This window comes from Natator depressus, chromosome 13, assembly GCF_965152275.1.
Source record: "Natator depressus isolate rNatDep1 chromosome 13, rNatDep2.hap1, whole genome shotgun sequence".
NCBI classification, from domain to species: domain Eukaryota; kingdom Metazoa; phylum Chordata; order Testudines; family Cheloniidae; genus Natator; species Natator depressus.
Window position 1 is genome coordinate 17,290,736 of NC_134246.1, and position 17,832 is coordinate 17,308,567.

The 17,832-nt window shown below is 40.9% G+C and overlaps 1 protein-coding gene across 3 annotated transcripts in view; it reads left to right on the forward strand.

Moving 5' to 3' along the window:
• The window catches only part of KCNB1 (potassium voltage-gated channel subfamily B member 1), a 198,203-nt gene extending 183,796 nt beyond the window's left edge, over positions 1–14,407 (forward strand). For all 3 annotated transcript variants that reach the window (XM_074970025.1, XM_074970027.1, XM_074970028.1), the window contains exon 3: positions 7,780–14,407. In XM_074970025.1, the coding sequence (XP_074826126.1) occupies positions 7,780–9,798 (2,019 nt within the window). In that variant the 3' untranslated portion in view covers positions 9,799–14,407. The remainder of the gene's footprint in view (positions 1–7,779) is intronic.
• The last annotated feature ends 3,425 nt before the right edge of the window (positions 14,408–17,832 follow it).

Here is a 17,832-nt window from a genome sequence, read left to right on the forward strand (position 1 = left end):
AGTATATCAAAAGAAATAAAAGATGTGACACTAATTATGGCTGGATGCAATCCAATGAGTAAAGGTGGAGTGATTGATATTTGAATTGAAGGTAAAGGACATAAACACACCAGACATATCAAGGTCTATGAATAAATCCTTCAGTATATAATGGGTAGAGACTAAACCCATCAAGCAATGAGGAATTACCATTTAAAACATCCCAAACACATTCAGAAATGTTGGGTCTAACCAAAGAAATCACAACAAGAAACGTTAAAACAGTCTTACCTGAAATTATTCACTGATTTACAATGCCATTTATTTGCTCTTCGAGAAAGCACTTTTACTAAATAAATAACAATACTGAAATAGTAAAATTCTGGATTTCATTCCATTTCCTCTTGGAATATCTGACTTCAACTTTTGAGTCTGAATTTGGAACCTACTGCTCCCGTAATTCTTTGAGCCTTTTTCCTGTGCTTCCACTATGCCTCTCTGAATGTGTCTCCTCATCCCAGCATTCTTCCAAACTTTTTGTTGTACACCAGTCCTCTGCATGGATGCCTTTCTCCTAATCTTCCCTGGTCTCATTCAGTGCTCTCACAACTTTCTCTGTGCCCCTCCAGCCCTTTGGTCTTCCTCTGACTCTTTTTTCCACCTCTTCCATCCTTTGTGGACATTCCCATTGCTATCATGTACTGCTCTTCTGCTTAGATTCCCCAGCCATGATTTACTGCAGTTCTTCATGCAGTAGGGGACTAGGATCCAGAATGCCTAGGTTCCATTCTGCTCTTTACAGCTGACTCACTTGGGAAGCTAACAAACAGTCTTTCTAAAAGTTATGTCCTAGTTCATCCCACAAGCTATTGGGCTTAAATTTCATTTATATAGAAGAGAAGAGAAGAATAGGTCACCCACTACAGGAATTACTAGGTGAAAGTCTAGAGGTCTGTATCGTACAGAAGGTTAAACTAAGGTCTGGTCCACACTACAAAGTTAGGTCGACATAAATCACCTTGCATCAACCTATTTGTGCATATCACAACAGAAAGCAAGATCTGTCTCTGGCTGACATAAGCACCCAGGTACAGTGACACAGTAATACCATCACCCCCCAAATGAAGTGGCACCATGGTCAACCAACTGAGGTCAACATGGTGTGACTGTAAACACTGCATGACCTGGGCTGACCCTAACAGTCCTCCAGACATTGTCCCACAATGCCCCATGCCCTGCAACTGCGACTACTCTGGTCACAGTTGTAAACTCCACTGCCTAGGGGGCTCATCGCTTTTTAAGCTCCTCCCCTCCCCCAGCATGTTTTAGAAATGCCTTTTCCTGATTGCTCAGTGTGGCAAGCATTCTTACCAACTCAACCGTGTTGTGCTCAACTGCCCAACCAACCATACCAGCTCCATTCCCTAGACACACTTCTGCCTGGAGTAAACAGGAGATATTGGATTTCCTGGGCCTGTGGGAAGAAGAGCTGTAGAAACGTGGACATCTACAAACAGATTGCTCAGGGGATGCTGGCAAAGGGGAACAACAGGGATCTGTACCAGTGGCGTGTAAAAGCAGAGGAACTTCACCAGGGATACCTCAAGGACAGGCAGGTCAACACTGGATCTGCTGGTGCCCAGTGGACCTGCTGCTTTAATCACAAACTGCATGCCGTTTTTGACAAAGATCCCACTAACACCCCACAGACCACCCTGAATACCCTGGAGAAGCCCAAGCTAGAGATCCCTGCCATGAACAGCAAGGGACCGGGGAGCAGGGAGACGCAGCAGCAGGCTCCAGCCATATCATGAGCTAGGACTTGTTCAAGACTCTGCCTCAGTCTAGCCAGTCCTACCAGATGAGCACGTATGAGCCTGATGAAGAAGAAGGGAACTTGGGTAACTGTGTGCACGCATTTTTCCTTACCATGTGTAAATTTAAAGAGGGCCCCCAGCCCATCGCCAAGTTAACAAAACACGGGTATTGACTGTTCATTGTTTTACTCACACAAGGAGAAGTAGCAGTACAACAAACAGAAACAGAGTTGGCATCTGCTTTTCATTTCCCTGTTGGATTAGGCAGGGTGGTTGGGGGAAGGAGGCATGCAGAGCACTTCTTTTATGTACATAAGGAAGTCCCTTTTATCCTCTTGAGAGATGTCGATTGAAACTTCCATGGAGGTTCTCTGCAATCCTCTCCCACAGGGATGGCTGCCTTATTTCTCCCTCCATGATCGGACACTGTCCCATACCACTCTGCAATGAGTTTGCCAGACACCATTGCAGTAAACAGGCTAGCGGCAGCTGAGCCTCGGAGGCTTCAGGATGCCAGTAGTAGCTGTGGTCTCTGTGCCTTTGTTGCCCTCAGGAGTTAGATATTAGCTCAAATCACCACTGGCTGTGGAAAACAGTGCCAGTATTCAGAGCCATTGCCCTGTGCTCACACCCATGGAATAGGGACTGAAATTTTATTGCTTCATGACACAGAAAATCCTTCCCGTGCACTTAACCCTAGCAGGCCATACTCACCTGGCTGGGAGCTGGAGACCGGTGCCGTGGAGAGGCCCTCCAAAGCTAAAGTTTCAGTAATCATTTCTTATTAAATATGTTTATGGGAATAAGAGAAGGGAGGTGTGAAACTTATTTTCCCCTTTACATTGTGACTGTAAATCCAGTGGTACATCTCTGTGTTTTTATCAGCAGCTTCTGGCATGGTGGCCCTGAGGAGTGCCCCCACCACCTCTGCAGAATGCTTGACCCTGATGAGGCAGAGAAAAAGGAGTACTAGGGAGGACACGTTCAGTGAGATCCTGCAACCTAGTGCATCAGACCACGAACAAAGGGGTTGGGGGGCCAGTATGACCAACAACATGGAGAAAGAAAGAGCAGCCAGCAGAAAGGTCCAGGAGTCCCAGCAGGACAAGGAGAGGGAAATGGGTCTTCTCAGGCAGCAAACCCAAATGCTGCAGACTCTGGTTGACCTACAGATCCAAAAATCCCAGAATTCCTCACCCTTTTCAGGCCTCACACAGCTTCATGGTCACTGGTCCCTTTGCCCTGTCCCCTCCCTCCGGCCCCCCAAAATACCACATGGCATCACGGCCCACATCTTTATCCCTAGTACTTTGTGCTGGGGAACAGCAAGGAAAACCACAGCTTCCACAGTGAGATCGCCACTTGCTTCTCAAGTGTCAGCTGGTGTCTGTGTAGCTGCTGCATTTGTGCACTGAAATGGACAGAAATGCTTGCTGCCTTTCCACTTCTAAAGTTCCACTCCATTAATTTATGTCAAAAGTTTGCATTACATCACCTGTGGTTTTTTGCACATTGTTTTTTTTTTTCACGCAATAAAGTTCTATTTTGGGAGAATAAAATTGTCTTTACTAGTTCACCACATGTATTGCAGAATGCACAGTGCTACTCAAAGCAAAGAGTACTTGGACATGTACAACAAGTACCACATAACTCATAGCTCCAGGAAAACACCCAGTCATGTCATATTTATAAATGTACAGCAAGCACTACACAATTCTTAGCAGCACCCAACGCACCAGGCCGAGAGAACATTCCAGCACAGAGCACTACCGTGACTGACTGTTAAAGTGCTCCCTCAACTGCGTAGCTCCACACTGGGCTCTTGTAGTGGCCATTGTGTCTGGCTGTTCAAAGCCAGCAGACAGCTGTTCCACCTCAGCAGAAGCTTTGCCCCCTTTGCTTCACAAATATTGGGATACTTTTCTCACAGATCCAATCTAGTGAATAAACACCGCCAGTGTCCCTTCAATCTACCAGAAGTACATTCAACAGTTGTTCTGCAATTGCTTAGTCAGAAATTAAATCTTGCCTTGGTGCTGTGAGGTGGCCGATACGCAGCTTCATGAGCCAGAGGGGCGAGGTCCCCCAGAATTACTATTGGCATTTCAATATTGCCAATGGTAATCCACTGGTTGGGAAAGGATCTCCCTGCTCGCAGCTTTCTGAACAGTTCTGTATTCTTAAAGATGCAAGCACCGTGCATCTTCCTTGACCAGCCCAGTCCACAGTGATATTGGTGAAGTGTCCCCAATGATCCACCAATGCTTGCATAGCCACAGAACAGGAGCCTTCTCTGTTCATGTACTCTGTGGCAAGGTTGTCTGTGCCAAAATAGGAACATGTGAGCCATCTATGACCTGCTGCCATTCAGGAACCCCACTGCAGTAAATCAATCCACTCTTTCCTGCACATTGCTGAGAGTCACAGTCCTGGGTAGCAGGAGATCATTATTGGCCCAAAACTCTTGCATCACAATGGCCTCTACAGTGGATTTTCTGACTCCAAAGTGAGTTCTCGCTGATCGGAAGCAATCCAGAGTTTCGGGCTTCCACAGTAATCGCCACTCGCTTCTCCTCTGTCAGTGCAGCTCTTATTTTGGTGTCCCTATGCTGGTGGGCTGGGACACGCTTGGCACACAGATCCGGGAATGTGGCGAAAGTTCTGCGGCCGCTGCTAGTCATTGCAAACCTGCATTACGATGCAATCCCACCAGTCAGTGCTCATTCCTCAGGCCCAGAAGCAGCGCTCACCATCTGCAGCTACTCTGTGAATGCCACAAACCACCTTGACTTGATTTTTTTATGTGCCTTAGCAAGTTGTCCTTGAAGACGTTGCCGCCTCCCCCATCGGTGTGGTATTTTGTGCAGGTCTACAAATACAGGAGAATTGTGCGTTCTGTATTTGCAGCATTAATGAGAACAGTGCAGAGCTCTGTGGGCTCCATGCTTCTGTCAGAGATGGTGAACACTGAGAAGTGCTGTGCGGTTTTGTGGGATTTTAAAAAAAGGCACCGAAATTATGGGATATAGATGGCATGATGGGATGGAGAAAGTTGCAGGCTGGGACTTTGACCCCTAGCGCCCAGTGATCCCCATAAGAGTCATTTCTACCTCACAACACATTGAGAAAAGTTCCCAAAAGGCATCACACTGGATGGCAGCACATGCCACGTGGGGCTACCTATCCGTGGTGCACACCGCACTTTCTGTACACTGAAGTAACTTGCATCAGCTAAAATCTGTAGTTCAGCCATGGCCTTAGTAGTGGTCCCTTCTGGCCTTAAAATCTATCAAGTAGTGCCAAGTCAGAGCTGACACTGAAGACATTATCTCCTCGCCAACTGAGGGTTCATTTTTTGATAATTCAGTGTGCCAATATTTTTGATCAAAATGTTTCTGTGAAATTTTCCTCCACTTGTCACCGCCTTGTTCACCAAAACAAAAAATTAGTTGTGTATGGGTTGGGCTAGTTTGTTTCTTTTCTATTCCTTGTGTCTTTTCTGTTGTTCATGGTCTGATTGTATTCCTGATTACCTCTGACTGGCACTCAGTTCACACACCTATTTACATTCACTTCTAAGCGGTTTCCTATTGGTAGTTTGTCTCTAGTGACTCGTGCATTTCCATTTCTCTAACAATAAAGTGATATTTAACAACAGTAGAAAGAAATACTTAGAAAGGGGAAGTTTCCTACCTATGTTGCCAGTAATACCTTAGTTACTGATAGTGGTGGAATTGTAAAAATCCAATATACTTTTCACCATTTGTTCTCTTGGTTTGTTCCATTTCACGTAGCTGCCTGGGTTACAAAATTTACAGGGGAGATTTATTTTTTTAGCCAATTTTAAAAAAATGTTTTGCATTACATTGTTTTGCAAAAAGTCATGAAAACTTTTAAAAATTACAAAAGGATATTTTAACACTTAAAAAAAAAACCCCAAAGAAATTTACATTTTTGAGCCAAAATTACCTGGCAGTGTCTCTTTTACCTGTTTATTTTCAAGGCATATGTAATCTACTTCTGTTCCAAAACCACAGCTGAAGTGTACTGCATCAGCCCAACTCATGCAATGCCTCCAAGCATTGCAGAACACATCCACTTTTCACTCCTTGAATAAGAGTCAGGTGCAGTGTGTGCGATTGAAAATGGGTGCTTCTGCGACAGCAGCAAGAGTTTGGGTTGCACCGTGTTCCATTTTAGCTCTTGTCCATGCAGGTGGATGTGTTCAAAAGCTTGGGGCATCCTGATTGCTCTGGTATTTGCACTGCTTACAGCTGAAAATGTGATTGTTTCTTTCTCTAATGCTCCTGATGGTAGTTCTTGATGCTTTCGTATTGACACTGGTTTAACAGTGTCATTGTGAGCAAGGCTAACATTTCTAACAAGTCAAATTGGCGGGGGAGGTGGGTGAGGGAAGGAGGGAGTTCTTTGTCATGTTTTCAACTCATTGTGTTGAAGTCCTGCCATGGGATTTTATAATTCATTGTATACTGTGGTATATTAAGCCAATGCAGCTTTTGACTTTATGTTGTTTTTAAAGCAGGGCAGCAGAAAAGTAAGCATAAAGGATCACCTTGCTGCACAATGAATAAAAAATAGTCATCAATATGTATGTTTTGAATGCACATCCATATTTTGCCAGTAGCCCAAGAAACAAGATATCCTCTCACCCAGTTAGCAAGCATCACCAAGAGAAAGTGCATCTCAAATAGTCCGTCAACTCTAGAGCATTCACAAATAAGTTAAAAGAAAATGTCATCAGATCTTGAAAGCAGGGAAACCAAAAAAAAGTGAATGTAATCTATTTTAATGCCTGTATACAACTGCTATGGGTGGACAGCTCAGATACACAATCTTAAGATTGTAATGAGCATAGAGTAATCCAGCACTCTACCACTTCCTAGTCTCTTCACAATCAGTGATTCAGGAACAGACTTTTTTTTCCCCATGCCATTTTCTTCTTCTCATTGCACTCTGTCCCAAGAATGGGTTTCTAAAGGCTGGTGTGCTCTCTGGAAGTGGGTGCGGACCTGACCTGATGACCTCAAAGTTGTGTAATTTGATTTTCACAGGCAAGTTAGCTGTCTCCCCAGGCTATGATGATGAGTTCGAATAGCTAATCAGGCAAAATATGGAATATTTTGGAATTCTAAGATCTCTTTTAAAAATCTTGGGAAAGTTTTATCAGCTTTCAAACCAGTCAGGCCAGTTTTCCATAGGTTTTAGTCATTCAAAATGTGGCATATATGGTATAATTGTGCCTGTGTAATGCCAACAGACCTCGGTTGTCGGCAGGTGGGATCAAACCTGAGACCTCTGGAGCTAAATGCATGATCCTCTACTGCATGAGTTAAAAGCCACATGGCCTTTAGCTAAGGCCATAGCAGATTCATTCATCTCTAAGTGGTTTCAGTGCCACTAGAGGGGACAGAGCACTACACCCAGGAGGTGTGTAGCTTACACGTGCAAGTGAGTATTATTAGCCATATGCACATGCAGTTACCAAATGAACACAATTATGTTAACTGTACATTAAATGGGGTGCACTACTACACATGCAGTTTGCGTACACAATTGCATCCCCAAACTGGATGGAAATCTGGCTCTCATCTACAGGTGGACTTTAATGGGTACCTTGTGGATGGCTAACACAAAGCTACTCCTCTGAATTATCTCACAATCCTCCAGATAGTTTAGCTATCTGATACAAGTGCCTTGAATAGGTAGAGATGAGCAAACTGGTTTGGAGTATCTGTGTTCAACCTTCTTTGTATACAAGACACATTTAAAAACAGTTTGCAGAGTGAACACTTTTAAGATCATATTTTCTTATGTTGTATTTATGGGAGCCGTACTTGTATAACTAAGGGCAGAATTAGCCTGAGATATGTCAGTGAAAATATCCTCTATATTATTAACAATGATAATAAATATTGGAGCATATCTTTTGAGATGAACTAACTAGTTTTTCTTTTATTTGCAGATTTTGGCCATCATTTCCATCATGTTCATTGTATTATCTACAATAGCCTTGTCACTTAATACGCTTCCTGAACTACAAGGCACGGATGAATTTGGACAAACCACAGATAACCCTCAGCTTGCCCATGTGGAGGCAGTGTGCATTGCATGGTTTACAATGGAATACCTCTTGCGGTTCCTATCCTCACCTAAGAAATGGAAGTTTTTCAAAGGCCCCCTGAACGCTATTGATTTGCTAGCTATCTTGCCCTATTATGTCACTATCTTCCTCACAGAATCAAACAAAAGTGTACTTCAGTTCCAAAATGTACGCAGGGTGGTTCAGATATTTCGTATCATGAGGATACTTCGAATTCTAAAGCTTGCCAGGCACTCAACTGGTTTACAGTCCTTGGGTTTTACACTAAGGAGGAGCTATAATGAGCTTGGATTACTCATCTTGTTTTTGGCCATGGGCATTATGATCTTTTCCAGCTTAGTTTTTTTTGCAGAAAAAGATGAGGATGATACAAAATTCAAGAGCATCCCAGCTTCCTTCTGGTGGGCAACTATCACCATGACAACAGTTGGCTATGGAGACATCTACCCCAAAACTCTCTTAGGCAAAATAGTTGGAGGGTTGTGCTGCATTGCTGGAGTGCTGGTGATTGCTCTTCCCATCCCAATCATTGTAAATAACTTCTCTGAGTTCTACAAAGAGCAGAAGAGGCAGGAGAAAGCCATCAAGCGCAGAGAAGCACTTGAAAGAGCAAAAAGAAATGGCAGCATTGTCTCCATGAATATGAAGGATGCTTTTGCCCGTAGTGTAGAACTGATGGATATTGTGGTTGAAAAAAATGGAGAAAGCACAGGCAAAAAGGATAAAGTTCAGGACAATCATTTGTCCCCCAGCAAGTGGAAATGGACCAAGAGAACACTCTCTGAAACTAGCTCCAGTAAATCTTTTGAAACTAGGGAACAAGGATCTCCAGAAAAGGCCCGGTCCTCTTCCAGTCCTCAGCACCTGAATGTCCAACAGTTGGAGGACATGTACAACAAAATGGCAAAGACTCAGTCACAGCCAAACCTCAACACTAAAAACACAGGTCACCCTGGAAAGCAAAAGGAAGAGCTAGAAATGGAGACCATTCCTGGCCCTACGGTCCCTTTATTGACCACCCGTGCTGACGGGATCATTGACATGAGGAGCATGTCAAGCATTGACAGTTTTATAAGCTGTGCTACAGATTTCCCTGACTCTGGGAAATTCTCCCACAGTCCACTTGCTACACTTCCCTGCAAAGGAGGTGTTAATCCAATTCAGGAGCAAATCAGGGCAGAGAGAAGTGGAACCAGGTTCATGGAGATAAACCCAAAGCCGGAAGGCAGCCATCGCTCTACATTTTTCATAGAGAGTCCCAACAGTTCCGTAAAAGCCAGTAACCCTTTAAAATTAAGATCTCTGAAAGTCAACTTTATGGAAGATGACAACAGCACATTAGTACCAGCATCAAATGTACTCAGAATATATCCAGATGCTCTCAAGGACAGGGGAGCTGCTGCCGCTGCAGACAGTTCCTTCCTCTCTGATCGATCTTTAGTCAGTCCAGAAACCTCTGTCTACACAACAGCGAGTGCTAGAACACCCCCAACATCGCCAGAGAAGCAGATAGCAATAGCCTTCAACTTTCACGATGCCAGCATACATAAATATATAGATGCTGACACTGATGATGAAGGTCAGTTGCTTTACGACTCAACCCCTCCAGGAAATGTAAGTCCCAAGTACAATATTACAAACAGTGCTTATCTAAAGCAAAAAGATAACATTTATAGAATGGAGAAGAACCATCTAGAGAGTGCTGCTTTACCCACCTCATCGAAGTTTATAGGGCAAAACTGCATTTACTCCATGGAAGGTATCACTGGAAAAACCCAGGGCAATCAGGAGACTGTCAGACTAGAAAATCACATTTCACCTGAGGTCCATATATTACCAGGTGGTGGAGGACATGCTAACACCCACGATCAAAGTATCTGACATGCGCTCCAAAAAGTTGTTGAACGTTAAAAGGAATGTCTTTACAGTCAACACAACAGAAAGAGAGCTTCTGCATGGCATGAACTTTGACTGAAGCAAGCCACTTGTTTCTAAAAGTCTGAGGGGAGGCCTGGTGTGGGTTTATGAAAACATCCTTCTCTGGAACAACTATAAAGATGTTGCCCAATTCATCCTACAAACATCAATGAAAATAAAGATTGCAAGTCTTGCTCACGCTTTGATCTCCTTTCATGTCCTTCATTGAAGTCAGCATGACCAAATATATATGTCCACTCCCCTTGTACAATGGATCTCCTTTTGGAAGTGTTAACATCTGATTTGTGTTACTTCCATAGAAGAGACCAAAGGCAGCCAGATTTGAACTCCGGAACAAATTACTGGGGTTGGTATAAAGTTATTAGAAACACAATACTTGCTGCTTCAGGGCAGCTGTTCCAGATAGCCCCCATCTGCATCTTTCTTTCTGATGGATACAGTGTCTAAAGGTAACAGGGAACACTTGGGTAAATCTAAGCTTATGTCTATTTAAAATAACAGTGGTCGAGAGAAATAAATTATTAATATGCCCTGTGTGTGTTTAATTCTTCCAGATACTGTAGGACCTGATGTTTTATTTTGAAATCTAATCAGGGTGAGTTGCACCACTTGTATCTAATTTAAAACACCCCCTAGAAAGTAGTGAAACTTGCACTTGCCCACTGCTAAAACCAATACCTAATCTGGGGCTAGAGAGGGGCTTCTAAGCCACAGCCCACACTGGGGGAGTGTGAAGCGACCGTGCAGAAGTAAGACTCTCCAGGGGCGCTTTGGCTGACTCAGCCTGAATTCTTCCAGGGCTCTGCAGGAGAATGCACCTGAGTGAGAGCTCGACACATTTACAGGGTGTAACATGCTCCCTCTTACTAGGAGTCCGGTACCCCATACTGCCTGTTCTGTGCAGAAGGCAGGGGCCCAGGAGCTGCCCTGTTTGGAGAGTCCAGGCATTCTAGGCTTGTGTACTCCTTGTGTTGCAGCTGGCCCCTACACCAGAGTGTAAAGAGTGGCAGTGATGGCTCCTTGTACCCGTCCCACTCTGACTTCCATAGTCACTTAGGGGTCAGCTTCAATCTAGCTCATAAAGTAGGAGGAGAGGAACGAGTCAGTCTGAAGCATTTTGCACTCAGTCAATGTTGAATGGCTAGATATGCAAGTATTAACTAAATATGCAAAAACAGGACTTATTTAATTATACACAACAGGCCTGATTGTGCTGTCACTTCCAATGGTGAAATCAGGGGTGACTCCATTGAAACCAATGAAGTTACACTAGCATAAAACAGATATAAGTGAGAGGCAAATCAGGTCAAATAGCTTAATAATATTCAATCTTTTTCTTAAAAATGACCATTTTAAACAAATGCAACTAACAGCAACCAGCTTAGGTTTTAAACATTGTCCTTCTATAAAGTTATTTTGACTTGTGTAGAAAATATTTTTCTTTCATTTGTAATATTCAAAAAAAAAAAGCACTTTCTGTTGAGGGGGGTTTTTTGTTTTTATTTTTGGGTGTTTTTATGTGTGAAGGTGGAATAACAAACCAGAGTGTAAGAATCTAGCACTTTAAACAAGCACTATCTTCATTTGTGCCTCCTGTTATGGCTGTGATTTGTTACACACATGTAACAAAACACAATCCGTCCTGTGATAACTGTGATAGTAACACTTTATGTTGTCTGTTTCTATTGTAAAGCTAAACTGTAAATAACTTATATCAATAAGAGTTTGATGCATATTTATGAGTACCTGCTGTGATGTGGAACTATTTGCATGCAACAGGTCTTGGTACATAGTGTCACTTTATAAAGAATACTCTACGTCTCTATGAAGATAAACTATCTGGGTCTGGTGCATTTTGTTCCTTTCTATTGCAAAATAGCTGTTGGTTGGTCCTGAATGTAACTGTCTGTCCACTCTATATTATACTTCTGTCTATCAGTAACAATGAATGCAGCACGTACAGATGAAAGCAATAAGCACGTATATGTTTTAGGAATTGTTATGGGTTGTAACTATAGCTTTGTTAGGTCTGTACTTGGAACAGTACTGTACACATATTTGGATCTATTCTGCCCTCAGTATGCAGAGCAATTATCCAGATTACTCCCCTCATGTTGGGTTAAAGCTTGAGGTCCTTCCTCAAAGTTTTTACTCACTTCTTAATAAGGCTGAATCCTGGGAAATTTCCTGAAAGAGAAGACAGAAAGAACAAACTGAGTAAGGACCTCAAGAATTAGCCTAGTGACAGGAGAACAGACCTCATTCCATGCAAAGTGTTACACAGCAGGTACTCAAAATAAATAAAAGTACCTGTCCATACAGAAGCATCTTCAGAGCACTTATATAGGGCCAATTCCTGAGGGTCCTTAGTCAGTTTTTACTCAGTCTTGACTCAAACAAAACTCATTCATTTGAATGGGCATTTTGCCTGATTAAGGACTTCAGGCTTTGGCCCATTGTAAATACAAGTGTACTTAGGGGAACTAATGTAGTGTGTTGCTGAGATACTTGTTAAGACTGAGTAATTATTCGAAAGTAAAGTGACTTTCCAGCAGATAAAGCGTTAAGTATTGATTGATTCTATGGGTTGCTAGGCCATAGAGTGGAAACAAGAAATTTTAAAGAGAGCAGTCTCGGCATAATCTCGATGTTTCAGTCATCAGCCATGTCTGCCATCAGCACAAATGTAAAAAATTAAATAAAAAAAATTAATTCAGGGAAGATAACTTTTTTTTATAAAGTAAATAATAGTGATTTCCAATTTAAATATTTTTAAAGCTGATGCTTTCATGTTAAAAAAAAGTCATATTTTACATATCAAGAAAGTGATCATATTTAAATATAGCCATACACTGTAGTGTTGACCACACATTCATTTAAAGTGATGTATTTGGTTTATAGATGGCACTGACAAAAATGTATAGATCAATAATTGTCATTTTTTTAATAAAAACAACTGGTGCAACTCTCCTTGTAACCAAAGGCCCTCTCTCTGCCTTGTGTGATCGAATCTGACACACACTTTATCTCATCTATTTAGTCTTACCATTAAAGTAGCATTTTATTGAATCGCTTTTGAACTGGCTGTCAAAAGTATCATTAAATTTCTACCTTTTAAGTCTTAATGGCCAAAGTCCTATAGATTTCTTATAGAAAGAGAATAATGTACAATTAAGCATATAATATGCTTGAAGATCATTTCTTTCTTATTTGTGCGTGAAGATGTAGCTCTTATTTTGTGCCCAGTTAAAAAATGAAATATGAGTAACTTATTTTAATGAAATAAAGTCTGAATAAGAAATATATATCTATATATATGTGTGTGTGTGTACATAAGACATATATATATATGTAAGCACTGGGAAATCTACTGTCAAATGAAAAGCTATGCTAGACTGAGAGTCTGTACTCATTACAGAAGAAAAGGCAGTGCTTTGAAAACGTAATGCTCACCAAATCCCATAGGAATTTAAAGGGCAACTTCATTTTACAGTTCATCTGATAAATGTTTCCCTGATCTTCTAAAATTGGAGGGGAAATATGTAATATCTCTTGCATCAAACTAAAGTCTGCAGATCAGTCGCTAATATCTGGCATTCAGGTCCTTTACTGTGTACCATGCGTCAAGCAAGCTGATAGAGTTTTATCTACTGCAGCAAAGAGCATCACAATCGAAAGGACCGTGTGCACATGATGTCTGGGTTCTTGCTTGTCTCTTACGTAATCTACAACTTTAAATATATATATATATATATTTGTGGAAGGAATGGGTGCAGTTTTCTTAACCAGGAGGCAAAAGATTTTTTGACTTTTAGCTTTATACAAAGGAAAACAACAGTAATTTATTGTAGTGGATTTCTCAGTGCCTTTTCTTAGAAACTTCACCTGAGTACATTTAAGGAAAAACAAAAACAGACTCTCCTGTGAAACCCACATTTTATGAAAGATTCAAGGATCAATATGAGAAAAAAAGAAGAAGAAAGAATGCCAATGGAACACATATTCTCTTTCTGATCATACTGTGTCAAAGGCCTGGGGAATATTAATCTGTGCACGTCATGTAAAAACAAACCCTACGCGGTTGATCTCTTTGGCAACTATGGCTGTGATAAACTGTAGCCTTTTCTTCCCTTGCAGCTAATATGATAAACATTTTTAAGGAAAAACAGTATTCTCTCTGTAAAATTGTAATGTATTGTTAATATTTGTATCTATTGTATATTTATGTTTTGACAGAATTATGGCTGGTACAGTTTATAATAAATAACTGGGGTATTTAAAACTCATTATGAAAACAAGGTTGCTAATGCCAGGTTCTCTCTGTTGATAAGTTCCGCATAATATTATCTCCAATCGTTTTTACCAGACTTCTCAAACACCTCATTTTAAGCAAATAGTAGAATTCCTGGGTAAGGTGATGAAACAATGGAAACTGTATGGCATTTACATTGTACAATATAGCTCAGACAGTCCACAAAATGTGGAGGTGGAGAATCCCATATATCTATTTCTTTAGCAAAGCTCTCATATTTTATCAATTATTACACTTATGGTAACCAAAATGAACCAAGCATTAGCTTAGATTGCTTTAGAATCACCCAGTTGGGCAGAATATGGCTTTAAATAATTCTTGATTAAAGTACAGATGTTCTCTGTACCGTCTGTTTGCCATTGTGTTGGCTCTATGAGTATCTGATGTATGGAAAAGTCTATTTTTCTGTTCAGATTTTAAATATTATATATATAAAATATAAATATATAGCTGTATTTTTAGCAAATTTATAATAGGGCAAACAAGTCAAATTTCTTCTTTTTGTATTACAGAATAATATATTAGCAGCTACTGTTGTTCATTTACATAGCTGATTTCCTGAGTGTTTTTTGTTATGTCTCTGTTCTGAGAACACCAGAAACATCCCTCCTGAAGTAGGTCTGTGAAAGGTCACAGAATCTCTTTGATGTCATCATGTATTTGTATTTTCCTGCTTGTTGTCCTTAAAAATAAACAAAATACAAGGACAGTACACGGAAACTAAGATGTGTTTTCTTAAAAAAAGAGAGAATGGGCCAGACAGTGATCTCAGGTTCAATGGTGTAGATTTGGAGGAACTCCACTGATTTCAACCCTTAACTGCAGCCTTTGACTTCAGTGGAGTTTTTCCAGATTTACGTTGATTAAGCTGAGATCAGAATCTTGCCCAGTGTGTAGAAGGGACTAGATCTGGAAATCACCATCACCATAATAATTAGTGATGGAGTCAACTACAAAAGTTTTAGGGATGGAGTTGAGATCAGCACCAGAACTGAAAGTTCAGGCTCTTATCCAACCTGAATACCTGATGGTGTATTCTTTATTTAGATAAAGCTCCCACTGAAATTCCAAGCCCAGTGGGAGTTTTGCCTAAGTAAAAACTGCAGGGTCAAGCAATTGTTGTATTTTGATATTGCCACCTTCAGTCCTGGGCAAAACCAGGAATTGTGGAGAACATTTATTTATCCAAATTCCTAAATATACAGGTTTCAGAAAGGGACTGGATTTGGGTTTGGTGAAGGCAAAGATTTGTCCATGTACTTAGTTCTTCTTAATCATTTTGCTGCTCTCCAATTACAATGTCACCTACAATGAAACAAAAATACAAGAGAAAAACAAATGCCTTGATATATACCATGTCATGGCCCTATGAAGTCAATGAGGAGTTTGCCTGGATAGATTTGACCCTAAATCTATGCATAAATATTTCTTTTTTGAATTGGTCCAAATGTTTAAACATAAAATTAAGAAGAGGCAACTGGTTGCGCATGGGCAGTTTCTTTCCAGAGTTGAAATTCTCGCGCAGTACCTTCTGTTAGTTCAGCTCGATATTTACACAGCTGTGGTCTCTTTGTGGAATTTTCCTATATGCCTGCAACCCTAGAGAGCAAACCTGAAACATGATTTAATTAGAAGTCTGTACATTTGAAAATGTATAAATAATCAGCAATCACAGTAGGAACAAGCTTGTAACGACCAGCAAAGTTTGCTTTGCCAGTGATTTATACATTAGCAAGGCTCAGCTATCACGTGAGGAAATAAATGAATGGAAAATGTGTTTCTGTTTCTGAAAGGGAGCCACACCTCCAACTAGCCAATGCAATAACCCTGCACATCTGACATCTACAGTCATATAAAATGCCCTTCAAAAGGGCATACCAATAAAATACTTGGTTTACTCAACATGTTATGGACCAAATTTACCACTGCAGTAAGTTATATTTGCTTATTCCAATGCTACATTTGACCCGCTGCTAGCTCGCTTGCATTAGGAAAAAACACATCCAAATGTCAGTCATCTCACCAATTAAAAGGTGATTGATTTCCAGCATGTGTTTTGCAGCCATGTACCAAGATAATTAGGCTTTGGGGCTTAAAGAAAAGGTTTTTTTTTTTCTGCAAGACAAAAGAAATCTTCTGAAAGCTAAAAGTTCATATTCCCCTTTGTTGCTGATGTTACCTGAACCACCACCAAGTGTCCTTTGACACCAATGGTCAGGTGCCACAACTGTTCATATCTGTAAATATGGCTCAGTTTTGCTTTTCTTGATTCTGGCTTCATCGCACAATAAATCATGTTAGAAGCTTAGAAAAGAATACTTTTCATTTTTAAATAGAGAGTAATACTATTATATTGATGTTCTGGAGGTCTGAGCAAGGCTAAACATTTGAAATTTTAAAGGGATGCTTATAACACTGCAGCTATGCTGCATTAAACAAAATAAGTAAATTTGCACTCAGAGCAAAGACCCACTGTATTCAGATCTTTTGGACATGCCAGCAAATATATTTTAGGGAAGACTAAAGGCTTTGTGTGATCTCAGGGATGGAATACAGCTGTCCATTGCACCTGTTTGAAAACCGTCTGGGCAGGGGGAAGTGAAAAGCAGTAATAATTAGATGGAAGTGTGTGAAAGAGAATGACAATCATTTCATTCAGATTTGTTGGGTTATGATCACTCTATGTTATTTCTCTTTAAATGTGCAAGATCGTCTTGGGTGAACTCCTGGCCCCATTGAAGTCAATTATAAAACTCACATTGACTTCAATGGGACTAGATTTCACCCCATATTTTTATAATTTATCAGGGCCTTAGACAAGGACTTGTTGATTTGTACAAGTAGTTACCAACAGATATTGTGTCAGTTACTGTGTCACACCTTTCAGTCTCCTTGCTAATCTGCAATTAAGACCATGTGAGGACACACCAATTCTGATCTATGCGCGGTACTTCATGGTTATTGTACAGTATTTCAATTTTGATCTGTCCCCCTGACATGTCTCTTGTCTTTTATCCTCCTCTATCTTGTTTCTGAAGTACTGCTGAGTTCATGTTGCCTCCTATGACCAGCAGCTTTGTTTTATATTCTGTTGGTTTGAGCCCTGAGGGATAGGACACTTTTCAGTCCTTGCCAGCTTTTTTATGGTTGGTGTACAGAGCTGCTTTCACAATAAAACATTCCCTGCAGGTTTGTCATTTTGGCAGATCCTCCATATTATGTTGAACTTTGAAGTCATGATAAGGAGTGATTCTTAATACCTAAGACTAAAAGGCCAGCCACAGGTCCTAAATTGCACCAAATCTCAACCTTTTTATATATTATTGGCATCAGAAGATTTTGATCTGCTGTACCCAACTTTAACATGGAAGAGTCCTGCTTTTTAATCAGTCCAGTGAAGTGGTTCTGGAATGGAGAGAAAACATCTAAAGGTGCGCTTCTCTTTATGCTCTTAAAGACATACCGTGTTGTAACAAACTTATGACTATTTCGGGAAGTCACAGCTGTCTTTCACTATGCTATACATCAGACCCATTCAGAATTTCACAGTGCCTGCAGGGATAGAACAAATACCTTCCTGCTCCAGAAGCACAGGCCTCCATCATGTCAGCAAACACACTCTCCATTAGCGATATAGGGCCTATGAGCCACAGATGAGCAGTTCT